Source organism: Puntigrus tetrazona, chromosome 23 (assembly GCF_018831695.1).
Source record: "Puntigrus tetrazona isolate hp1 chromosome 23, ASM1883169v1, whole genome shotgun sequence".
NCBI lineage: Eukaryota > Metazoa > Chordata > Actinopteri > Cypriniformes > Cyprinidae > Puntigrus > Puntigrus tetrazona.
Genome location: NC_056721.1, coordinates 923673 through 943702, shown reverse-complemented (window position 1 = coordinate 943702; position 20030 = coordinate 923673). Strand labels below are relative to the sequence as shown.

The 20030-nt window shown below is 36.2% G+C and overlaps 1 protein-coding gene across 5 annotated transcripts in view; it reads left to right on the top strand.

The window, feature by feature from the left end:
• The window catches only part of LOC122329272 (IQ motif and SEC7 domain-containing protein 1-like), a 53381-nt gene that overhangs the window by 15289 nt on the left and 18062 nt on the right, over positions 1-20030 (top strand). The window contains exons 4-5 of one of the 5 annotated variants that reach the window (XM_043225488.1): positions 1845-1931; positions 6131-6341. The exons of 2 other annotated variants lie outside the window; for them this stretch is intronic. In XM_043225488.1, the coding sequence (XP_043081423.1) occupies positions 1845-1931; positions 6131-6194 (151 nt within the window). In that variant the 3' untranslated portion in view covers positions 6195-6341. Of the gene's footprint in view, positions 1-1844; positions 1932-6130; positions 6342-9438; positions 10033-18193; positions 18422-20030 lie in introns of those variants that run through there. 2 more of the 5 variants (XM_043225485.1, XM_043225486.1) reach the window with 2 other exon arrangements.

Here is a 20030-nt window from a genome sequence, read left to right as displayed (position 1 = left end):
TGTGGTGATGGACTAACGTCCGGATGGAGAGGCGAGCTCTGCTTTGGTCATCATGTGTTTGTTGCAGTAAATGGCAGTGATAGCTCTGTGTTTGCTCTGCTGAGCTGAGGTGTTGTCATGTGTCGTATAAACACCAGGAGCTGTGACCCTCCTGTGTGTGTGTGTGTGTGTGTGTGTGTGTTTGGCTGGAGCTGATGTGCATTATGACGCAATTTCACAGTCACATGCTTAGAGCATAATGTGCTGCTATAAACTGAGAATTGTGATGCTTTTCTCTTTTTCACGTGCAGTGTTCAGTCTGGCCCGTAAATAACGGCAGAAATATTTGGATGCTTTGGATTGACATTTTTTGCAGTTTGTTTATTCTTGCTCTTGTCTGCAAATAAAGCTTAGATTAGGCATCTGAAAGCAGCGTCAGAGATGTGTGAGTGGCTATTGGAGATCTCAAGGTGACTGAGGTTAATCTAAAGGGCACTTTAGCCTTAGTTCATGGGATATTTGTGCATTTTGTAGTAGGTTTCAGCGGTGAACTCAGAGTTACGCAGTAAGTAATAGGAAGCATCCTGCTTGTACTGCACAGTGTGTACTGTACTTTAAACTGCTAGCTATTTATCTATTTATTTTTCAAATAGCATCCAAATCAGTATGATACTTGCAACAATAACATTTCCATTAGTAGTGTGTCACAATGTTGTTTCATGACCCCATCACATTGCATTTATTTCAGCCAGTGGCATCCAATTTTCCTTATTAATCAGATATATATTTATTTAGTTAATTTGTGTTGTGTGACCAATATTGATCAAATAAATCTCTTGTATTTTTTGTTATTAAGGTTATATAATTTAAGGGGAGAAAAGGTTTGCTGGCCAAATTTATATATATATATTTAATATATATATATATATATTAATATGGTTTTATAATAATTATTATTATTATTACTAAATGAAAAACAGGAAGTAGGAAGAATATATCTATTTTATTTATTTATATAACCAAGGATAATGCGCATTAATAGTACATAACAATTTACAAAACAATGATTTATCAAACATTGGCAATTTTCAGCCATAGGTCCCATGTTAAGACCAGAAAGAAAATATAAACTAAGAATATTAATACACAAAATAAAATACAGGAAGACAGTATAAAGACAGGGAGAAAATATTACATTAAAAATACTAAATTGTGAATATACCATATCCATTCAGATCGCTATAAATGATCACAATTTTGATGGGTCGATAACCATATTTTTAATAAAATAAATATTATTCTTTTATTTATTTATTTATTTATTTATTTATTTTTTACAATAAACAACACCCTTTATTTATTATGTTAAAACCAGGAACATTATTTGCCACTTAATATTAGGTGCTGCATGTGATTCCCAATGAGAACTGTTTATGTTTTTACAAAAAAATATGAATGCATTAATAACATTTAAGCTGTATTTGTGAAACACTCCTGTTACGCTGATGTAAGTGTATGGAAATCTGTGAGCGAAGCAGTGACGTCGTGAGTGTGACAGCAGTCTGGTGCAGAGTTACATAAAAGACTCATGGAGAAATGAACTGACATCTTCACCTGCCATTTATCCATCAATATCAGACACAAACTGCCATCTGCACAGCGCACTCTTTATAAGACTACAGTCTCACAGGATGTTTTTAGGAGATGAGAATATGCTTAAAAGCATTTCGTCTCAGAGTCCGTCTGAGGATGAGCGTGTGTTTGAATCATGTCATGCACACTCAGAGCTGATCTGTGAGAGTGCTGGGCTGAAGTGTGTTTGTAGTGTGGAGTAGATGACGTCTCTGTTTCTCCTTGTGTCGTAGGTATGTAAATGCTTTGCACCAGTACTGCTGTCCCGCGCCGTTGCGCTCTAAGCAGCTAGCTGTACCTGCTCCTCTCTCTGAGTGCAGGTAAGAGGCGCTCGAGTCAGAATGCATCCTATCAAACTCAACCCTGGCAGACGTTACGTAATGCTCTGTGCAAACTTCCAACAGCTCTGCTGTTTGCTTGATCTGTCTTATAGTCAAGTTAAATGCATTGCATCAGCTTTTTTCTTATTTTGGTCTTTTTAAAGGTTTTATGTACTGTATAATGCTGCTGTACTTTATCAAAAATGATGTGGAACGATTTAAACTTTTTAGCGGTTTAGTGTACAATGGGGCTGAAGGCACAAATGTGGAATTTAGTGTGCATAATTGTGGAAAAAATCAATGTATATGTTGTATTAAACTTTAATGTAGCAACAGATTTTGTGTGAAAATAAATTATTCAATTATTTTGTATAAAAATCTTATAAATGTATGACCTTTTACCCCACACACAGGGCTAAAGCTAAAATAATGTTCATATTTGCTCAAAACAATCACTTCTATTCTCTGCTTAGTTGAAATTTTTGTTAAATACATATACTGTCATTAAAAAATATTTTTTAAATTTAGATTTTGAAATACAGAAATAAAATGATTTTAATAAGTCATGATTCTGAAAGCATTGAAAGAGATCCAATAATAATTGAATATATATTTATGGTAGCAACATCGTATTTTATTGCATTGCGTTTTGATTTTTTTTAGTTTCTAAACATGTTGATTTATCTCTATTTTTCAACCCAAAGTAATTATTCAGTGAGGAAAGAAAATGATCCTCTGCTGATTTTGTATGTTTGCCCATTAACAAAAAAATAATCAATCTATAAATTTAATGGTAGGTTTATTTTAACAGTCAACAACAACAACAACAAAAAGCGCAATTCAAAAATGTTATGAATTGATTTGCATTTTAATAAGTCAAATAAGTATTTGATCCCCTATCAGTCAGCAAGATTTCTGGCTCCCAGGTGTCTTTTATGCTCTCTTAAGGGGAGTACTCTTGAGTAATCTCAGGTTGTTACCAGCAGAAAAGACACCTGTCTACAGAAGCAATCAATCAATCAGATTCCAAACTCTCCACCAAGGCAAACTGTTGTCCAGGGATGCTAGGGACAAGATTGTAGACCTACACAAGGCTGGAATGGGCCACAAGACCATCGCCAAACAACTTGGTGAGAAGGTGAACGAGTGAACACTTTATTCACCAACGGTCCCTTGGTCTGGGGCTCCATGCAAGATCTCACTTCGTGGAGATCCAGTGATCGTGACAATGGTAAGGACTCAGCCTAGAACTACACGGGAGGATCTTGTTTATGATCTTAAGGGAGCTGAGTCACCAAGAAATCAATTGGTAACACATTGCACCGCATCAAAGGGATGATGGCAATGTACCCTCAGGACCAGGGCATTGAAAATGGGTCTGAAAAGGGCATGGAAAAGGTTCGAGTTACCAAAACCTTAATGACTTAGAGAGGATGTGCAAAGAGGTGTGGGACAAAATCCCTTCTGAGATGTGTGCATCAAAAAACATCTGACCTCTGTGAAGTATAACGTCATGTTTTGTGAAGGGGTCAAATACTTATTTTTATTGGAAAATGCAAATCAATTTATAACTTTTTTTAATGGATTTTGTTGTTGTTTTTCTGTCTCTCATTGTTCAAATAAATCTACCATTAAATTATGGATCGATATTTTCTTTGTCATTGAGCTACAAAAGATACAAAATCAGCTAGGGATCTTTTTTTTCTCTTTTTCTTATTATATCATTTTTATTATCTAAATCATGGCATGGCATGTAACCGAATGGAAAAGTCAGCCGTATATTATTATGTTATTTACCGTGTGCATTACTGCAGAATCAACTTTGCACACATGCGAGTGATCACAGCAAGGATCAGACAAATATACACCTGCATCTTAAAAAAGTGGATGTTTTTGAAAATGCTACAGCACATTTTTTACCATAGAGTTGATTAGATGAAAATAATATCAAAGGCGCCTTTTCACCTTTTAGCCCCATTGTACCCTGAATTTATCATTGTTAAATAAACTTGAAGTCTTTGCATTGAAGATATTTGAAATATTAAATTTGTGAATAAAATCTACTGAAATGGATGTGACTATATATTTTTTATTGTTTATTGTAATTCCAGTTCATGAGAATGAATTGAGTTTTTTTCTGTATCAAGCTGTCTAACGAGGTTTAACGAGATAAGCATCCTTTAAAATGTCAATTTAACACGTTTTTATTCATGTATATATGTATTTACGTTTACATTTTAGTCATTTTGCAGACACCTTTTATCGAAAAGTGATTTACATTTGGGGAATACGTAAAGCAATTCACCATAAAGAGGCAAACAGACAGGAAGTGCTAATATGTATAATATGTATAAGTATAAACCAAATATATATTTACAGTTTTTCTATTTGTAAAAACTGATTTTTTCAAACAACTTTTTTTATTATTATTATATCATGCGTTTATTGTATTTTATCATGTTAGCTGTATGTTGTTGTTTTTTTTACCCAATCAAAATAACTCAACCGTTACATTAAAATGGCTAAAAACTAAGTTGTCCGTTTTTGCAAATGAACTCTTCTGCTCATTTCTCCTCAGAGGACTTTTTATACTTTTCACTAATTCGGATCTGAAGCATTGTAAATCAGTTCAGTGTCTGCAATTGACAGCTGCGTTATTTTCTGTCGCTTATGAATCCCTTGTTCTGTCTCTTTTACTTCTAAAACTAATATTTTTATGTTTGATCAGCAGTTTTTTTAATTAGATTTTGTTAATTCTTTTTTTTTTTTTTTTTTTTTTTTTTTTGACATTATTTTATATTAGATTTGTATAAAATGTCTCATTTTATTTGAGATTTTGAGGCTTAACTAAATTTGATTCATGTTTAGAACTGTTTCCTGTATCTGTTATTCTCATGAGCTGGAATTTTATTGATTTATTTTTCAAGTTGAAATAGAATTATGTGAAACGTGTTACTATAGACCAATCTCCTGTCAGTGTCACAGCTTGCCACACAGTAAAAATGACCCCAGTAGTTCACTCAAAAGAGCGACTCAAAGCGTAAGCCCAGTGCTGCTGAGAGACTACAGTGATGTACTGAGCTGTTCCTGTCAAAACAATACATTCTCACTACCAAAGTGTCTGATGCTCTAAGCATCACTACACCTACTGTAAACTAGAAGCCTGTAGGGTCTTTTTTAGTGACGTGGCTTAAACCTTTACCAACAAAGCACATGTGGAATTATATTTTGCCTTCAATTTTGACATAATGATATAACGATGATGATATATTTTGTGACAGCTAAATGTGTATATATATATATATATATATATATATATATATATATATATATATATATATATATATATATATACAACATGCAGGGCCCTCATTTTTCCCTCAAATGGTGGCTACGAATTAGCCCAACAGAAGATGAGCAGAAAAACTGTAGAAACTGTCCGTTCTTTTGAATTTGTTGCTACTTTTTTTGATACAACATGCTGCTGGATTTCTGCCATCATTCATGCGCTGCAGACATTGGGATTGGTCTATACACAGGAGTATAGATATATATAAAGCATGCTTTTGTTAACAGCCTGGAGAGTTAAGTGCTTGAGGATCCCTAGACCAGCGGTTCTCAGCTGACTCTGAAATCTCTCTCAGATGTGTTTGACAAATAAAATCTTTTGGGGTTTTTTTTGGAGGCCAAATGATACAGATGCCAACAAGAACATAAACAAATCTGCCAAAAATGACCTATCTACATGGGTAAATTTTACTTCTGATAAACAAAATAATCAATTCTCTTATTTAGCCTATGTCATGTTAAACACACCCTTACGTTTTTTCTTCTGTTAAAAGAAGATATGTTAAAGAGGAGGGAAACCAAACACTTTGTGTTTCGCATGGACTTCCACAACATGGAAAAATTAAATATATAACAAACGTAGGTCAGTGGGGACCAGAAACTGCATGGTTACCCACATTCAGTAAATGTGCCGGTATAGTATAGTCGGACATCGGCAACAAAAATGTAGGTTGCATCTATTCGGTTCAAGGTCTGTTCACCTTTGTGCAATAAACAGTTCTGATGATGGGTTTGTGCCTTCATGGTGTCACCCGCGTCCTGAGGCAGTAGTTGTGCTGAGAAAGGCTGGTCTAGAGAGTGCAGGGTGTCACATTGTAGTGTGCTGTTCTTATAGTGTGCTTCTCTCGCAGGGATGATAATGTGCTGCATCAGTTCTGCTGTCCTCCGTCTGGAAGCAGCAGTCCTTCAAGATAGCAGGAGCGACGTCTCCTGCCAGCCACGGATCTGTCCTCTCTCTCAGAGCGCTCTTCATACATGCACCCATGTGTCCGTCTGTCTCCTGAGGGAGCGCTGTATTTCTCTGGGGAATACACGTCACACAAAAACATGTAGCACAGACCGAAATCTGTCTGCAGTAGTTCATTTCGTAACCGCTGGAAGAACGCCGTAGCTGTAGCTCTAGATCTTATGAATACAGTCACGTGTTAACCCTGTAATACAGAGATGCAGAACCGAGCGTGTTTTGCACAGAGAAAAACGAGTGGAAGAGCAACTTCATTCAGATGCATGAAATGAAAAAGCAGTATCTATTTAAGAATCTATTACTGTACCTGCTTTGCCTGATATCAGTAGCTTATTGTCTTGAACATGTAACAAGATTCAAATTAAAACGTTCATTTTTGACCCTCTTGTATATGTTTATTTTTGTATGTATTATTACTATTATTTGGCGCTCTTTATCTGTGTAGATGTTTTTTTTTATTTTTCATTTGTTCAATGTTTTTAGTTGTTCTTGAGAGAATAATAAGAACTGTGTTCAGATTGGCGTATTAACTTATAGCATTCTGCTCAGTAAGTGCTTCTTATCGTGTTTTGTGAAACAGTACTGATAATAGGAATATGGTTTAATGGTAGTATGCTTCATGTTTGCCACATGACCTCATCACATTGTATCATCTCATCATATATTTATGTTTTATGACTTTAAGAACAAGTTCAGGCTTATACTTCCCATTCACTTCACACTGTAAATGAAAGGTGATGGCTGGGATGTGGCTCACATTGGGCTGTGAGTCAAGTTTATTTAAATACAGCTTTTCACAATGCTCATTATTTCAAAATAGTTTTAAAGGATGATGTGGATGTGTGCTAATGCTTATATTCCTTCATAGCAATTAGCAGATTAGCGCTGACTGATAATCAGTTGACATTTTGAGATGATGCAAGCAATTGAGCGGTTGACATTTGCTACAGTATATAGTAGATATCACCCTTTGACATACTTATGTAGTTTTAGTTATATAACTTTATGTAACGAGCTTGCTGATGTGATGAAATAAAAATGAATAAATATGACTGTGACAACTTTCTGGATGCTGTATGTCCAGATTGCATTGAAAAGCCCATGTCCTGCCTCTAGTGAACAAGCCAGGCCATTATATCAAGCTCAGCTTATACTTCTAAGTTTAAAAAGTGGCTTGTGTTATTTGCTGATGTATACTTTGAAAATTCACCATTAATAGCATGCTGTCCAAGAACCTTTGGTATATTGTTTTAAAAATCCTATGATATTCTCTACTCAAACTTGAATATATTGCGTGGATAGTGTATGAATTGATATTTTTTATGTCACTTGCTCAACAGAGATTGCTTTAAAGCAACTTCACAGTATTAAACAGGGAAGTAACAATCAGTTATGCAACTTTAAACATTATGCAAATCCAAAATGTACTACAAAGCATCTGTAGTATTTGTCAGTGCTGTCAAATCAATGATATTACTCAATATTATTACTTCGCCCTAAAATTAACCACTTAAGCCCCATGTCATACCTGTAAAAGCTATGTTTGTCTTCTGAAACAATTTAAGATATTTTGTATTTTGTCCCATTGACTGCCAAGTAAGAAACGCTTGTCATGGTGCAGAGAAGGAGGTAGAACTGTTTTAGTAGTGGTCGATCAGCTTCCAGTCCTTGGAGTCTGTGGAGTTCTCCTGGTGTCTATGTGGGTTTCTTCTGGGTGGAACGCAGGTTTCCGCACAATCCAAAAGACATGCAGCATCTGAGAATAAGACACAATAAACTGCCTGTAGGTGTGTGTGTGTGTATGTGTGTACAGGTTAACATATCCTGGTGGATACTTAAACCTAAATACATGGGGACTCATGGGGATTTGTGTCACGATGGGGACCAAAATTGACATCCCCATGGGTACAAAAGCTTCTGAAATTTTTTGTTGTTTGTTTGTTTGTTTTTGAGAAAGTAAAAATGCTGAATATTTACTGTGAGGAGTAGGGTTAGGTTTAGGGCTGGTGTAGGGCAACAGAAAATACAGTTTGTACAGAATAAACGCCTATGGAGAATCCTTACAAGCGTAGTTGACCAGATGTGTGTGTGTGTGTGTGTGAGCCCTGTGATGGGCATAATGGCCCCAGCATCCTCAGAAACATACAGAGGGCAAGCAGCTTGGATGAGTGATGCTGATGGCGATGAGTATACATCTTCAGTGAAACAGCTCACTAGTCATATCACGATAAACACAGTTTTCCTTCAACACATTGTACAACTGACTCTTGGATAATTGGCAGAACATTTTTACACAGCAAAAACACAGTGGTTTATTTTTTTTTGTTTTTAGTTAAATTCTTGTAGTAAACAAAATGCTGAATTATTACAGTTAGAAACAAAGAAGACAGAATAAAAATAATAAATTACTGCTGGACTCTACAGTTGCCTTGTAAGACTGTGATCCTGGATCAACATCACTGTTCAAAAATATAGTCCTATCACAATCCCTACCCCTAAACCTAACCCTACCCATAATTTACTCTTAAAATCAGTTGGAAATGAAGCACCTAACCCTGGTCATAACAGATATTTCCTGAATAAAATATCCCTTAATTCTGATTGGTTGATTGGAACATTGTTCCAGGATCAATAAGGATGTTGTTGTACTTGGTCAAATCATACTCACCTGGATTCTACCACTACTCTTTTTGCTTTACTTTTTTTTTGTACATTTATACAATGTTTTAATAAATTTATGTTACAACATGAATAAATGATTTCATCATTGAAGCATTTTTTTTTACCCATACCACCCTATAACTATTAAAACGTTGTTAGCTGTTCCCTGTTAGCTGGGCATGTGCCATCAAATGTCTCTCAAAATGTCTCTCAGCCTATTACACCAATATCAAATGAAATGCTGTGCATTTCTCATGCTTCTAAATGGTTCTGTTGTGAATAATGAGCATTTGGAAGAGCTTGAGTTCTACTGATAGGTTGCTTTACATTTGCCTATTTACTGAAGACCGAAATATTTTTCAATGCAGTACAATTATTACACACTGTGATTATGCACATGACATCATAGTTTTTGGAAGATGAGGGAGTCCCTCCCCTCTGACAGCCCAAGCACCAGGGTATTGTCAGCAAACCATTTGCAAGTTCAGTAGTGATGTTGTTGCCAGGCAACCGGCATTCAGCATATATAGGTGGAGATCTCTTCATGGATGCAGTGGCTGTAATGCACTCATAGGGAACAGCTGAGGAAAATCCTGCAGCACGAAGCACCTGTGCTCTGGAAGTTGCCAATCTGATACAGTACATGCAGTAAACACCGAGGCGCATGTCAGAGACTCCATCTTCCTGATGTTTGCTGGATCTATATGTAAAGACGCTGAAGCCGATGCAGTGAGGGTGGATCTAGAGCTGACCTGGTTTCTTACCAAGGAGCCGGATGCAGTAGGAATCTCCTCCTGGATACACAGAGTGCACCGGGCTCGTCTGTGAGCTCCGGAGGATGCTTTGGCTTCTTCGCAGCCTCCAAAGGAAGCAGAAAGCTGGACGGTGGGATGGTCAGGGGCGCTTGGCCCATCAGATTCGCCGCAGCATTGCACAAGCTGCAGACAGTATGTAACATACAGAGATCTTCTCTGCTGCACCAGTCTCGCGTCTCTCAGGTGAAAATGGAGGTTGATCTTTTTGCCATGTGACTGAGCGTTCAGCCCTGAAAATGTCAAGATTTAAAGCTCTGTGTTTGGATTATTGGCAGTTTTTGTGCCTGCAGCCTAATAGCGCATTTTTCAAAAGGTAAGTGTGAGTTGTCAATCAAAATAATGAATGCTCTAAAAACAGTTTAAGCAGAATTTATATTGAATATGACAATCATAACTGGTAGTCTTTGAGCAGTTGTTTTGTGTTTTTAGCTTTAATCAAAAATGCTTTTCAACTGATGTCACCTTGTAGGCTAATGTGAATGTTAACTATACACGATAGCTGTTTAGGCAGTGTTTTCAGCTGGTTATAAATGTTATAGCAGTCCTTCTGAAAGTGGATTATTCAGTAGTGCTGAGCTTTTGTCGTCATTGTTTCAGTAATAATGCTAGATTTGAGAAAGGATCCGTGCACAAGCTCTTTCCCAGTCATTCAGCCTCTTCAGAAGTGAGCGTTTCACCGTGAGCTCACTTCAGCTCTGACTCTGTGCTGGTAAAGATCAGGCACTTTTCATCATCCAGTCAATTCCACAGAGATAACATCAAGTATTGACCTGCACATTTTCGTATTTAATATTTTGTTTAACTGTAACACGTATTAAAATGGGGTTTTAACTAACACAATTTAATCAAGGTAACACACGGTTCTCTGAACATACTGAGTGTCATAAAGACTGTACTTTATAAATTTAATTAGATTACATTAAAGCACAGTACATGAAGAATTTTAGTAATTTGAGTAGAAGTTGCACTTTATTTCAATGTTTTTTCATTTTGTATAAACTACATTTAGATTGATTTTTTTCTGGTTCAGGGGTTTCTAACAGACATCTTTAATGGGTCATTGATTTTTATTTAAAGGTGATAAAAAATATGTTTTGTCAGTGATAGAAATATGATTTAAGACGGAGGCCTAGTGTAAGCAAGTTTAAGCAGAGACAGTACGAGACAGTAGTGCCCTACAATCTTAAAAGAGCACACTTTAAAGGGCTCTGTCCCTGATCAACGATTCTCTTTTTCATTTAGAAGGCTGTACTATCCCGCCACTCTCCCATTCATAATAATAAGAGTGAACCATCTTTGTATTTCTGTAGTCTGTAAGATAAGTAGATGTAATCAAGTTTCATCAGTTAGCTACTGAACACCGGTAAGCATTATTTATTGGATTGTCCCATAGAATCTAAAATGAGTTGTGTTTTGAGGGTTATTGCTTTTTTGTTTGGTTTGATGTGGACATTTTAAGTTTTGAAAATTGTAGGATGTATTAAACGTACAAAGGCCTCTTATGTGTAACATATAGTTTCTTATGACATGACCTCATTGAGAGAGAGAGAACTATTCAGTTAGAGGACGTTCTGGATGTGTGAGTGGGATTGTGGGATTTACTGGACATAAGGGTTTAATGTGAATATGTGGACCATGGTCTCTGGTTATACATCAAGGCTTCCTATCACGAAGGGTTCTGGTGGTCAGACCAAACAATTCTGAAAACAGCTCTAGTAACATAAGATTTCGACTTCTTCTAGTCTTCTAAAACCCCTAAAGTAAAGGTAAAGAGACAGGTAGAGACATGAGAGCTAATGACAGAGACTAGAAAACTACAAACTGACTACAAACAGAAAGAGGAAACTATGAAAACAGAAAGCACATAATAAAAGTCCCAACAGAGAACAATGCAGATGGAAACATAAAAGTACAATTTTATTTTTACATCACAGTTGAGTAGAATTATATTTTTTGACTACAGTAGTAATAGAATTTGCAGGGTTGACCTAATTGTTATTAAAACAAATATTAATACATTTTCATATTTTATGTTATTTTGTAATTGTTTTACAAGCCTACTTTTTTCCCAGTGGGGAAATATTAATAAAAATGCGAATGTTCACAATGTTCTTGAATACATGTAATGTGGGGGGGAGTTTTTGTGAAGCAAAGTAAAACAAAAACTTACGTAATACAGTTTCTAAAGCAGATGATGTTTGTGAGAAGAAACTCTCAGTAAAGAAGCAGCGTGACATCTGAGACCTCAGATAACTTGATCTACTCATCTGAGACAGCAGACAGCATTACTTATTTACTGACTGTCCCAGGCTGCCGTGGACTGGATCATTCAGTGCTGCTGTCTGATTGTTGTGTTGAAGGTGCTTGTGTCTTTGGCTGACATCAGTGGTCTTCTCTGAGCTGCCTGGGACGTGAGTGTGCTTCTCTTTTTCATTCAATGAACACATTCTCATAGTCTGCCGGAGCTTACTAGACTTATATTGAAAAAAAAGGCTTGTTAGACTTTGCCTGCTCCTTCATTTTTGTTAGAATTTGTTCAGTGAGAATATATTATTTGTCTATATATGGATGACATTAATTCAAAGAGAAAGTTTACTTCAGGAAGTGTGGTATTTGCTAGGTCATCCACATTTAGGTTTCATGAGTCTGTACTGACCAACAATTCCTGACTTAAGCGCAAATAAAATGACCTATGTTTCCATCCAGATGTTTTTATGCATTAAAATGCTGGATAGAAGATTATTAACATGATCTGTCATACAACTGGAAAGAAGTCGATTTCTGGGGTCTAACTCTAATGCTCTTTGCGGATCATTTCTGACAAACTAGCTGTCCAACCAACCTCTAAAGTTGCCTGCAAGGGTTGAATTGTATATTACCTTCAGTCATTCCAGATAATTGAATGTTTTGGAATATCTGTAACTACTGAACTTGTATTTTTTGACATTTAAATTGATTCTGTGTTTGCTGTAAGTTAGTCTTTACCCTCTTGCTCCACCTCCCCCAGCTCCACCTGCTTAGGTCTGCTACAGTGGTTTAATGTGTGCTATTTGTGCAGCATCAGCATGTCTTACAAGCTCATAGCAGTATGGCTTTAGATAAATTGGCAGTTTCAACTCTCTGCTGTTGCTCTGCTGCTGCAGCAGCAACAATAATCAACAGCAGCAGAAGTTACCAGATCTTTTCCGCCAAGAGCGAATACATTAACATTGCTATAACCAATTTGAGATGTCCAGTTTGAATTGCACACCATCTAAAATGTTGTTTTAGTCATTTTGAAATGCCATAGCCAAAGTCTGTCATCAAAATGATTTGGTATAATAAACACCATGTAGTACAGGCAGAGTTATAAAGCTCAAAGGATTAATTTTTATCTAAAAGCAAAGACTGACCTAGCCCCCACATGTCTACATCACTATGTGGTAATATTTGCATAATGTACCCCATAATGCAGCAACAAAAAAAAACGTGGTTTCAGTAACGGAGCAGTGTTGATGCAGCCATGTCAGGAGACGCTATGTGTTTCTGTGCCAAAGCAAAAGCACTTTATATGGCTTTCCGAAGTAGATGCAGTTCATTAAGATTACTCACAACAGAACGGGAGAACCCAGGTGTTCGGATTTGGGCAACAAATTTGTTGTGAACCTAGGAGACTACAAAGCTGACTGTGCACAAAGGCTATAAAAAATAAATGGGTCATTTCTGACTTTTCTTTGACAACCGGGTGCTTTTGAATCAGCTACTGTAAGTGTTTTGTTAATCGTTTAAGTATTTGCTATTGACTGTTCAAATGTGTGAGTTTGCAACGTGTAGAGTAACTTAATCACAACAGCAGTCTTCTGTGATCCATGCGCTTAAAGAAGTTTATAACTTCGCTGTGATCCACTGGGATTGCATAAAGTTCAATAAGAATATGTTTGAAGAAAAATAGGTATAATCTTACCTATTCTGTTGCTAACTGCATTATTTGTTTAACCTGTTTATGTATGTCTTTGAAAAGAGGGGAAGGTAAAACGAGTAAAGTATTTTTGCCTATTTTTAAATATAATTTGGATAATTATGTCCAACACAATTCCAGTCAAAATAGTAGATTATAATTATGTTTGTTTGTTTTCTATTTACTACAACATTACTTTAGTAAAAAAAAACATGTTTCCGTGTGTTTATACATGTGAAGACGGCGAGCTCGATTAAAAAATGAATTAGCTAGCGAATGCGAATATTAACAGTGTAAAGAACCATCCGACCATATAATGTTAACAAACTGTATCAGCATTTATAAATCAAAGAAGAATTTTTTTAGAAATATAAGAGGATCACATTTTCATCAACAGTTTTCACAATAATACCCACCTAATTGCTACTCAGAACGAGCCCAATAGCATTTTCCTTTTGATCCGTTTAATCCTCCCTAATCTATCTTGTACACGACACATGAAAACTGATATCTCAGGAGACTATGTTCTGTATCCCGAGCACCAGTTTGCACTCAGTATTCCCCTTTTATTTTTTCATTTGTTAAACAAATTTGAAATGTGAAAATGTGTGTTTCATGTCAGAATGGTTTGGTTTGGTTTGTGAAACCTGCCCACTGCCGGTTTACCCAATTGTATTTCGGCACCCCAGGTTGCCAGTTGCTGGAAAACACTGCATTTTTTATTTAATTTTGTCGTCATGTGCACCCGTTCCTGCTGGTTTCGGCAATCTGGCAACCTGCTTGTGCATCAAGTCTGAGGAGGAGATGACGGGTGAAAAAAAAAATCCGCTCCAGTATTTTGAATTTGGACTGCAAGAAGTAGTTCAACCATCAGAGATCACAGGGAATGGCTGCAGGGAGCAGAGGGGCGGGGCTTTGCGTAGCGTTTATGCTGGGGCACTGCAGTGCGTGTGTGTGTGTGTGTGTGTGTGTGTGTGTGTATATGCAGTGCATTTCATTCCCAGTGTATTATTAGAGTCTGGGTTTCCCTGGCTGAAGCTCATATAGTCGTGTTCTATAGAGCTGCGGTCAGCAGCATTCAGACTGACGGGAAACAGCTGGACACACTGTGTGTGTATGTGTATGAGTGTGAGTTTGTAAAATAGAGCGGCTGCTGAAGGCTACAGTAGATTGTTTTCTCATTAACAGCGACTGTCAGGTTTTTCATCACTTAAACGCCATCCACGTGTTGTTCAGTAGCTTAGGCTTTTACAGGCAAGGGGTCACATGTCGTCTCAAGTTAGTTATTTTTAACCTGGGAGTTGCTATTAAGCTCTGAAGAATGATTCATTATTTCCTGCGAAGTAAAAAGTAGTTTTATTGTTTTTTTACTACTGACCTTCACTTACTGTCCCCGAGCTTTAACCAATACATCATATCAGCAGTTTATTATTAGGAGGCAATTAATAGGTGTGTAAATAATTATTGTCAAAAACAAATTCACCTGATGTTCTTCTTCCGCTCAAAGAAAAAAAGATTGAATATAGACCATCACAATACTTCAGTGCTGGTAACCAGAGCTCAGATGTAATGTTGTTGCCCCATCTGCTGGGTGAAAAACTAAACAATGCAAACTCGCATCTGAAAGTCTGTTACATAAGCTGCTCCTGACTGATGGAAGTGTTGTTTCTGTCCTGAGGGTGTTGTGTGCTCTACGTTTGGTCAGATAGGGAATGCGATATTCTCATGAATGATTCAGTATCATCTCTCCTGCAGGACGAACCAGCTCAGTGATCTTCACGTAAAAACTAAGAAAAACCTAAAGTCCAGTATCACAGCAGCAAAAACTGCATGGGATCTCCTGGTATTGACCTTAAAATGACATGCTTTTCTGTAGGGTCTAAATTCTTTAGACCGTGACTCTTTTTGAACAGAAAATAGTCCTTCTCGTAAAAATAATTATAATTTGAGATAATTTAGGATTAGTTTAAGTTTGTGTCAGATTGCAAAACCCTAGAAAAATAAAATTATATTCACAATTCAAAAATGTGTATTTTACACATCATGTATTTTTGTATTGATAATAGTACAAAAGATTAAAGAGGCAAAGATTGCTTTACTAAGAACTTTAAAGATTGTTATTATTTGCCATGGATGATGACATGATACCTCATGTTTGTGTTGAGCTGATATTGATACGGGTTCTTTATCTGTAGATAGCTGACCTCAACTGCAGACGTTGCAGATCGCACATGTTTTTTGAATGAGAAACGCGTGAATGCGTATGATAATTGCTGAACTAATGAACTCATTGATTATTTGACCTAGCGTCAGATCTGCAGTCAGCCGCCATGTTGGTCTCTTGAAAATCTACGTCTGTAAAAGGTCTAGATTGTCTATGTGGCTTTCTTTCTTTATGTTATAATTTCTGTACGTTCTAAGTGATGTTACAATTTTGTGAATACATTTAATTCGTAACGTAAAGCTATTTCACTGCTAGTACTGTGCTACACTTTTCAAGGGTGGTGTTGCTTTTTAGCACCCTGAAGGGTGGAGGCTATATTTCATATTTTCTGGTCAGTTCTTGTCGAGCCATATAACTTTGTGATGACTTATGGCTGGTTAATGAGAATATAATAACGACTGGCAGACACAATAATAAGACGTTGTGATTGGAGGCCTGCTTTGAGTTGAAGCAGATGTTTTCTGAGAGGCCAGTCGGGCTTGACCCGGATCTGACATCAACCTTTTTGTGAATAACACTTCAAACCCTCCTCTAAAGCTCCAGTCCAGTACCTTTTAGTGTGCTACGAAGTAAACACAATCAAGATCGCATCAGCTGCTCCAGGTTTGCTGCTAAAGAGGAGATGTGAGATAGGGAAGTTTGATGTGACAGGTGAACCGTGGAACTACTTCCCAACTTGAGCGAGCAAAATAGCACAAACATGCTCACAGTATAATTTCTTCCTTGACTTACGGATGTTTGCACTGCTTTTCTGAACTTGCGCACCGTTCTACCCTTCAGCAATGCAACGTTTGAAGTTTTAGTTGCAGCGACCAAAGGAAGCAGTGATTTTCTCCACAGGGAGAGAAAATGTCCCGCTTCTAATTAGAGGACGTGGTCACCTTCCTCCAGTAATGCAGCCGCAGTGATTGGTGTCCTTGTAAAGGAAACAGTTGGCCATCTGGTACTTATTTTCTCTTTTTCCTGTCACCTCACATGCCATTATTCAGAGAGGGCCAGTGAACCTCCTCGTGCCGTCATCTAGAGCCCTGTCAGCTGCTTGTCACATCATACATTTTTATACTTGACCTCTATATATACTTGAACTATATATAATGCCCTATGATGTTATTAAATATTTAAGGCCCGATATACCACATTAAGACTACTGTTACTGTGTGCATGTTGAAACTATATATACATTTTAACATAAACTAATAAACGTAATGTGGTGCATATTTATCAGTGATAATAAATACATAACGGGTAAAGGTACTATAATAGTACTAATAAACTGATATTATACTATACTATACTATTGTACTAATAAAAAAAAAAAATATATATATATATATATATATATATATATATATATATATATATCATTCCTTTTAAAATGGACATTGCTTTATTTATATTTACACATTTTAGCCAGGTTTATACTTTTTAAGTCAATACACTTTAATTATATAATTTAATTATATTAATATCTAAAAAAATTGAATCATAGTTATTTAATTTATATTAATTTATATGTATTATATTAATATTTATGTAATATGTCCTATGAAATAAAATAATATAAATATATATAAATAGACCTTTCATGTCATGATTTTTTAAATATACATACTCTTTTCTTAATTTATCTTTTATGTTTGACTTAAAAATACATTTTATAAGAAATTCAATCACATGAATATTACATTTGGGCTTTGTTATGCTTACTATTACTTTTATGTTTTCACGAATATTTTTTACGGATGACAGAAATTACATATATTTACAGAATAAGGGGCATCCATCTGAATCATTGATGTTTGTAATGTGAAATTATGATTATTTCTATTAATTAGAATGTAGATTTCTGTTTAAAATCCACTCATGATTCAGTGAATTGTTTTTGTGTTGCATAACACCGTGTACAAAATGTAATCGTAAGTACAGAATATAAGAACAAGAATCAATATCATAGTCTATATAAGGCTTCCGTATCCACATAGAAATTCAAAGGAAGGTCACTGAATCAAGGTCAAAGAATGCTCAGCGTCTTTAAAAACATGCAGCATGTTTTTGTAATGCTGAGGAAGCATGTGCATTTGTCTTTTAGAGTCTAAACACATTAAGAATGTAGACTTAAAGCCTAAACTCATGACCGTCAGAGCAAAGCTAGAGAGTTTGAACGGGACAATCTCTCTCTCTCTCTGAAAGGCTCTATTAATAGAGGTGCTTCCTCTTTTTCCCACATGCATTCCTCCGCCGCCCCGTGCTGAAGTCACCCTGTGAGTGTTCACTCATTCATTGGCTCCTTCCCACTCTCCCGCCTTCCTTCAGAAGCTCAGTCTCTGACTGCAGATCTAAAGCAGGATTTGCGTTTCGTCAGGTCTGTCGTGGGATTCCTCTCGGTGGACGTGACAGATAGAGAGAGTCTTGTGCTACGCTCGGGTCCAGGGATGGTTGAGTTGGCTGCGTTGTGGATGTGTGTTCTTCTGCAGATATGTGGTGTTTGCAGTGCAACTCAGAGAAAACACAGTCTTTGCTTGAACTGGAGCTGGACAGCTGGTAAGACTGGACTATAACTAGCGTTTGGGTAACTAAAGTTTAGGTCTGAGCTAATGTTTAAACAGTGCATTTTGAGTATAATGAATGCCATTAAAGAATATTTGTTTATATTAGTGCTGTCAAATGAGTAATCAAAATTTTTTTATAATATATGTGTGAAAAATATATTTAGATATTAATTGGTGACGTCAAACCAATAGTTGCATACAAAATAAAAGTTTTTGTTAGCATTATACATGTGTGTGTGTGTGTATGCATATATAAATACATACAAATACAGCATATATTTTGAAAATATGTACATGTATTTAAATGTATATATTTGTATTCATATAATGTATGTTGTTTATTTATATTATAATTTTTTTTTTTACCATGAGCGTAACATTTTCAAATATATACATGACATAATGTGTATTTATGTATAAATAAAAAAATACTTTTAATAAGAATTTATTTGATATATATTGGATGTGCTTAATCGCAATGAATAGTTTGACAGCACTAAATTATTAAATGAAGCACACACACATATTATGTAAACAATTTTTTTTGTTTTGGATGCGATTCATTGTGATTAATCATTTGACAGCACTAGTTTATATTGGTGTATATAGTGTGCTTACAGGAAGTGGCCTTTGTCAACTTTACAGTACACTTAAATTAAGCCAACAAAGGTTTCAAAGTGCGTTAATGTTTGTATTAAACTATATATATAAACGTTTGTCATATTCTGTTAACCTGGTCAATGTAAAATTCTTTCCTCAATGGTTATGTGCCCGGACAGAAGCGTTGCTCTATATTTATGAGATGATCACATTAATGAAAGGTTTTTTTTTAGTCCTTCCAGCTAAGAGATACAGTGAAGCGAGACTCTTCAGGTCTCAAACACAAAGTTCTCGGACAGTACGAAAAATATATTAATATATTTGCTTTTCAGAGATGTCCTCAGCTGAGGTTAGGCATCTTACTCAAGGCTTTCATGTGAAGGAGTGCTTTAAAGCTTCGTGTTATGGTTTATTTATAATGTCCAGTGTTGTTGTGGTAGGTCTGTGCTTCTCTGGTAACTAGCGGAAGGCCATGAGGCATTTGTCATTTTGGATGAATTTTCAGTTACACTTTATTTTTAAGGTGACCTTGAGTAATATTAATTAATTACATGTACTTACCTGGTTACACATGTAACGTGTAACAGGGGCACCTTAAAATAAAGTGTTACCGAATTTTCAAATTGTTTTACAGTTTCTTAATTACCTGTGGTTATGGAACTCAGGGCCTGAGCTTTGAGTTCGACACTTGTGTTTTTGTCTGTGTCACATGTCTGCAGTGCTGAGCTAGATAACACCAGAAAGATCAGCAGCGAACGGCTGCTTCCTTTACTGGAGGACACATAACAGCCACCTCATATCCTGCGCCAACAGCCCTGCATCAACACCAAAAATCAACAGACCATTCGACTTGTTATAGCGCTCTTTGTTATGTGTTGCCTGTGTGCTTCTCTGGTTGCCTTTGGTTGTATCATCCAATAATTCAGTGACTAGTTGTCAAACGTCTGCTAGAAGAGCTCTTATATTTGTACTTTAAATGCTTGAATGTCAAATATGATGAC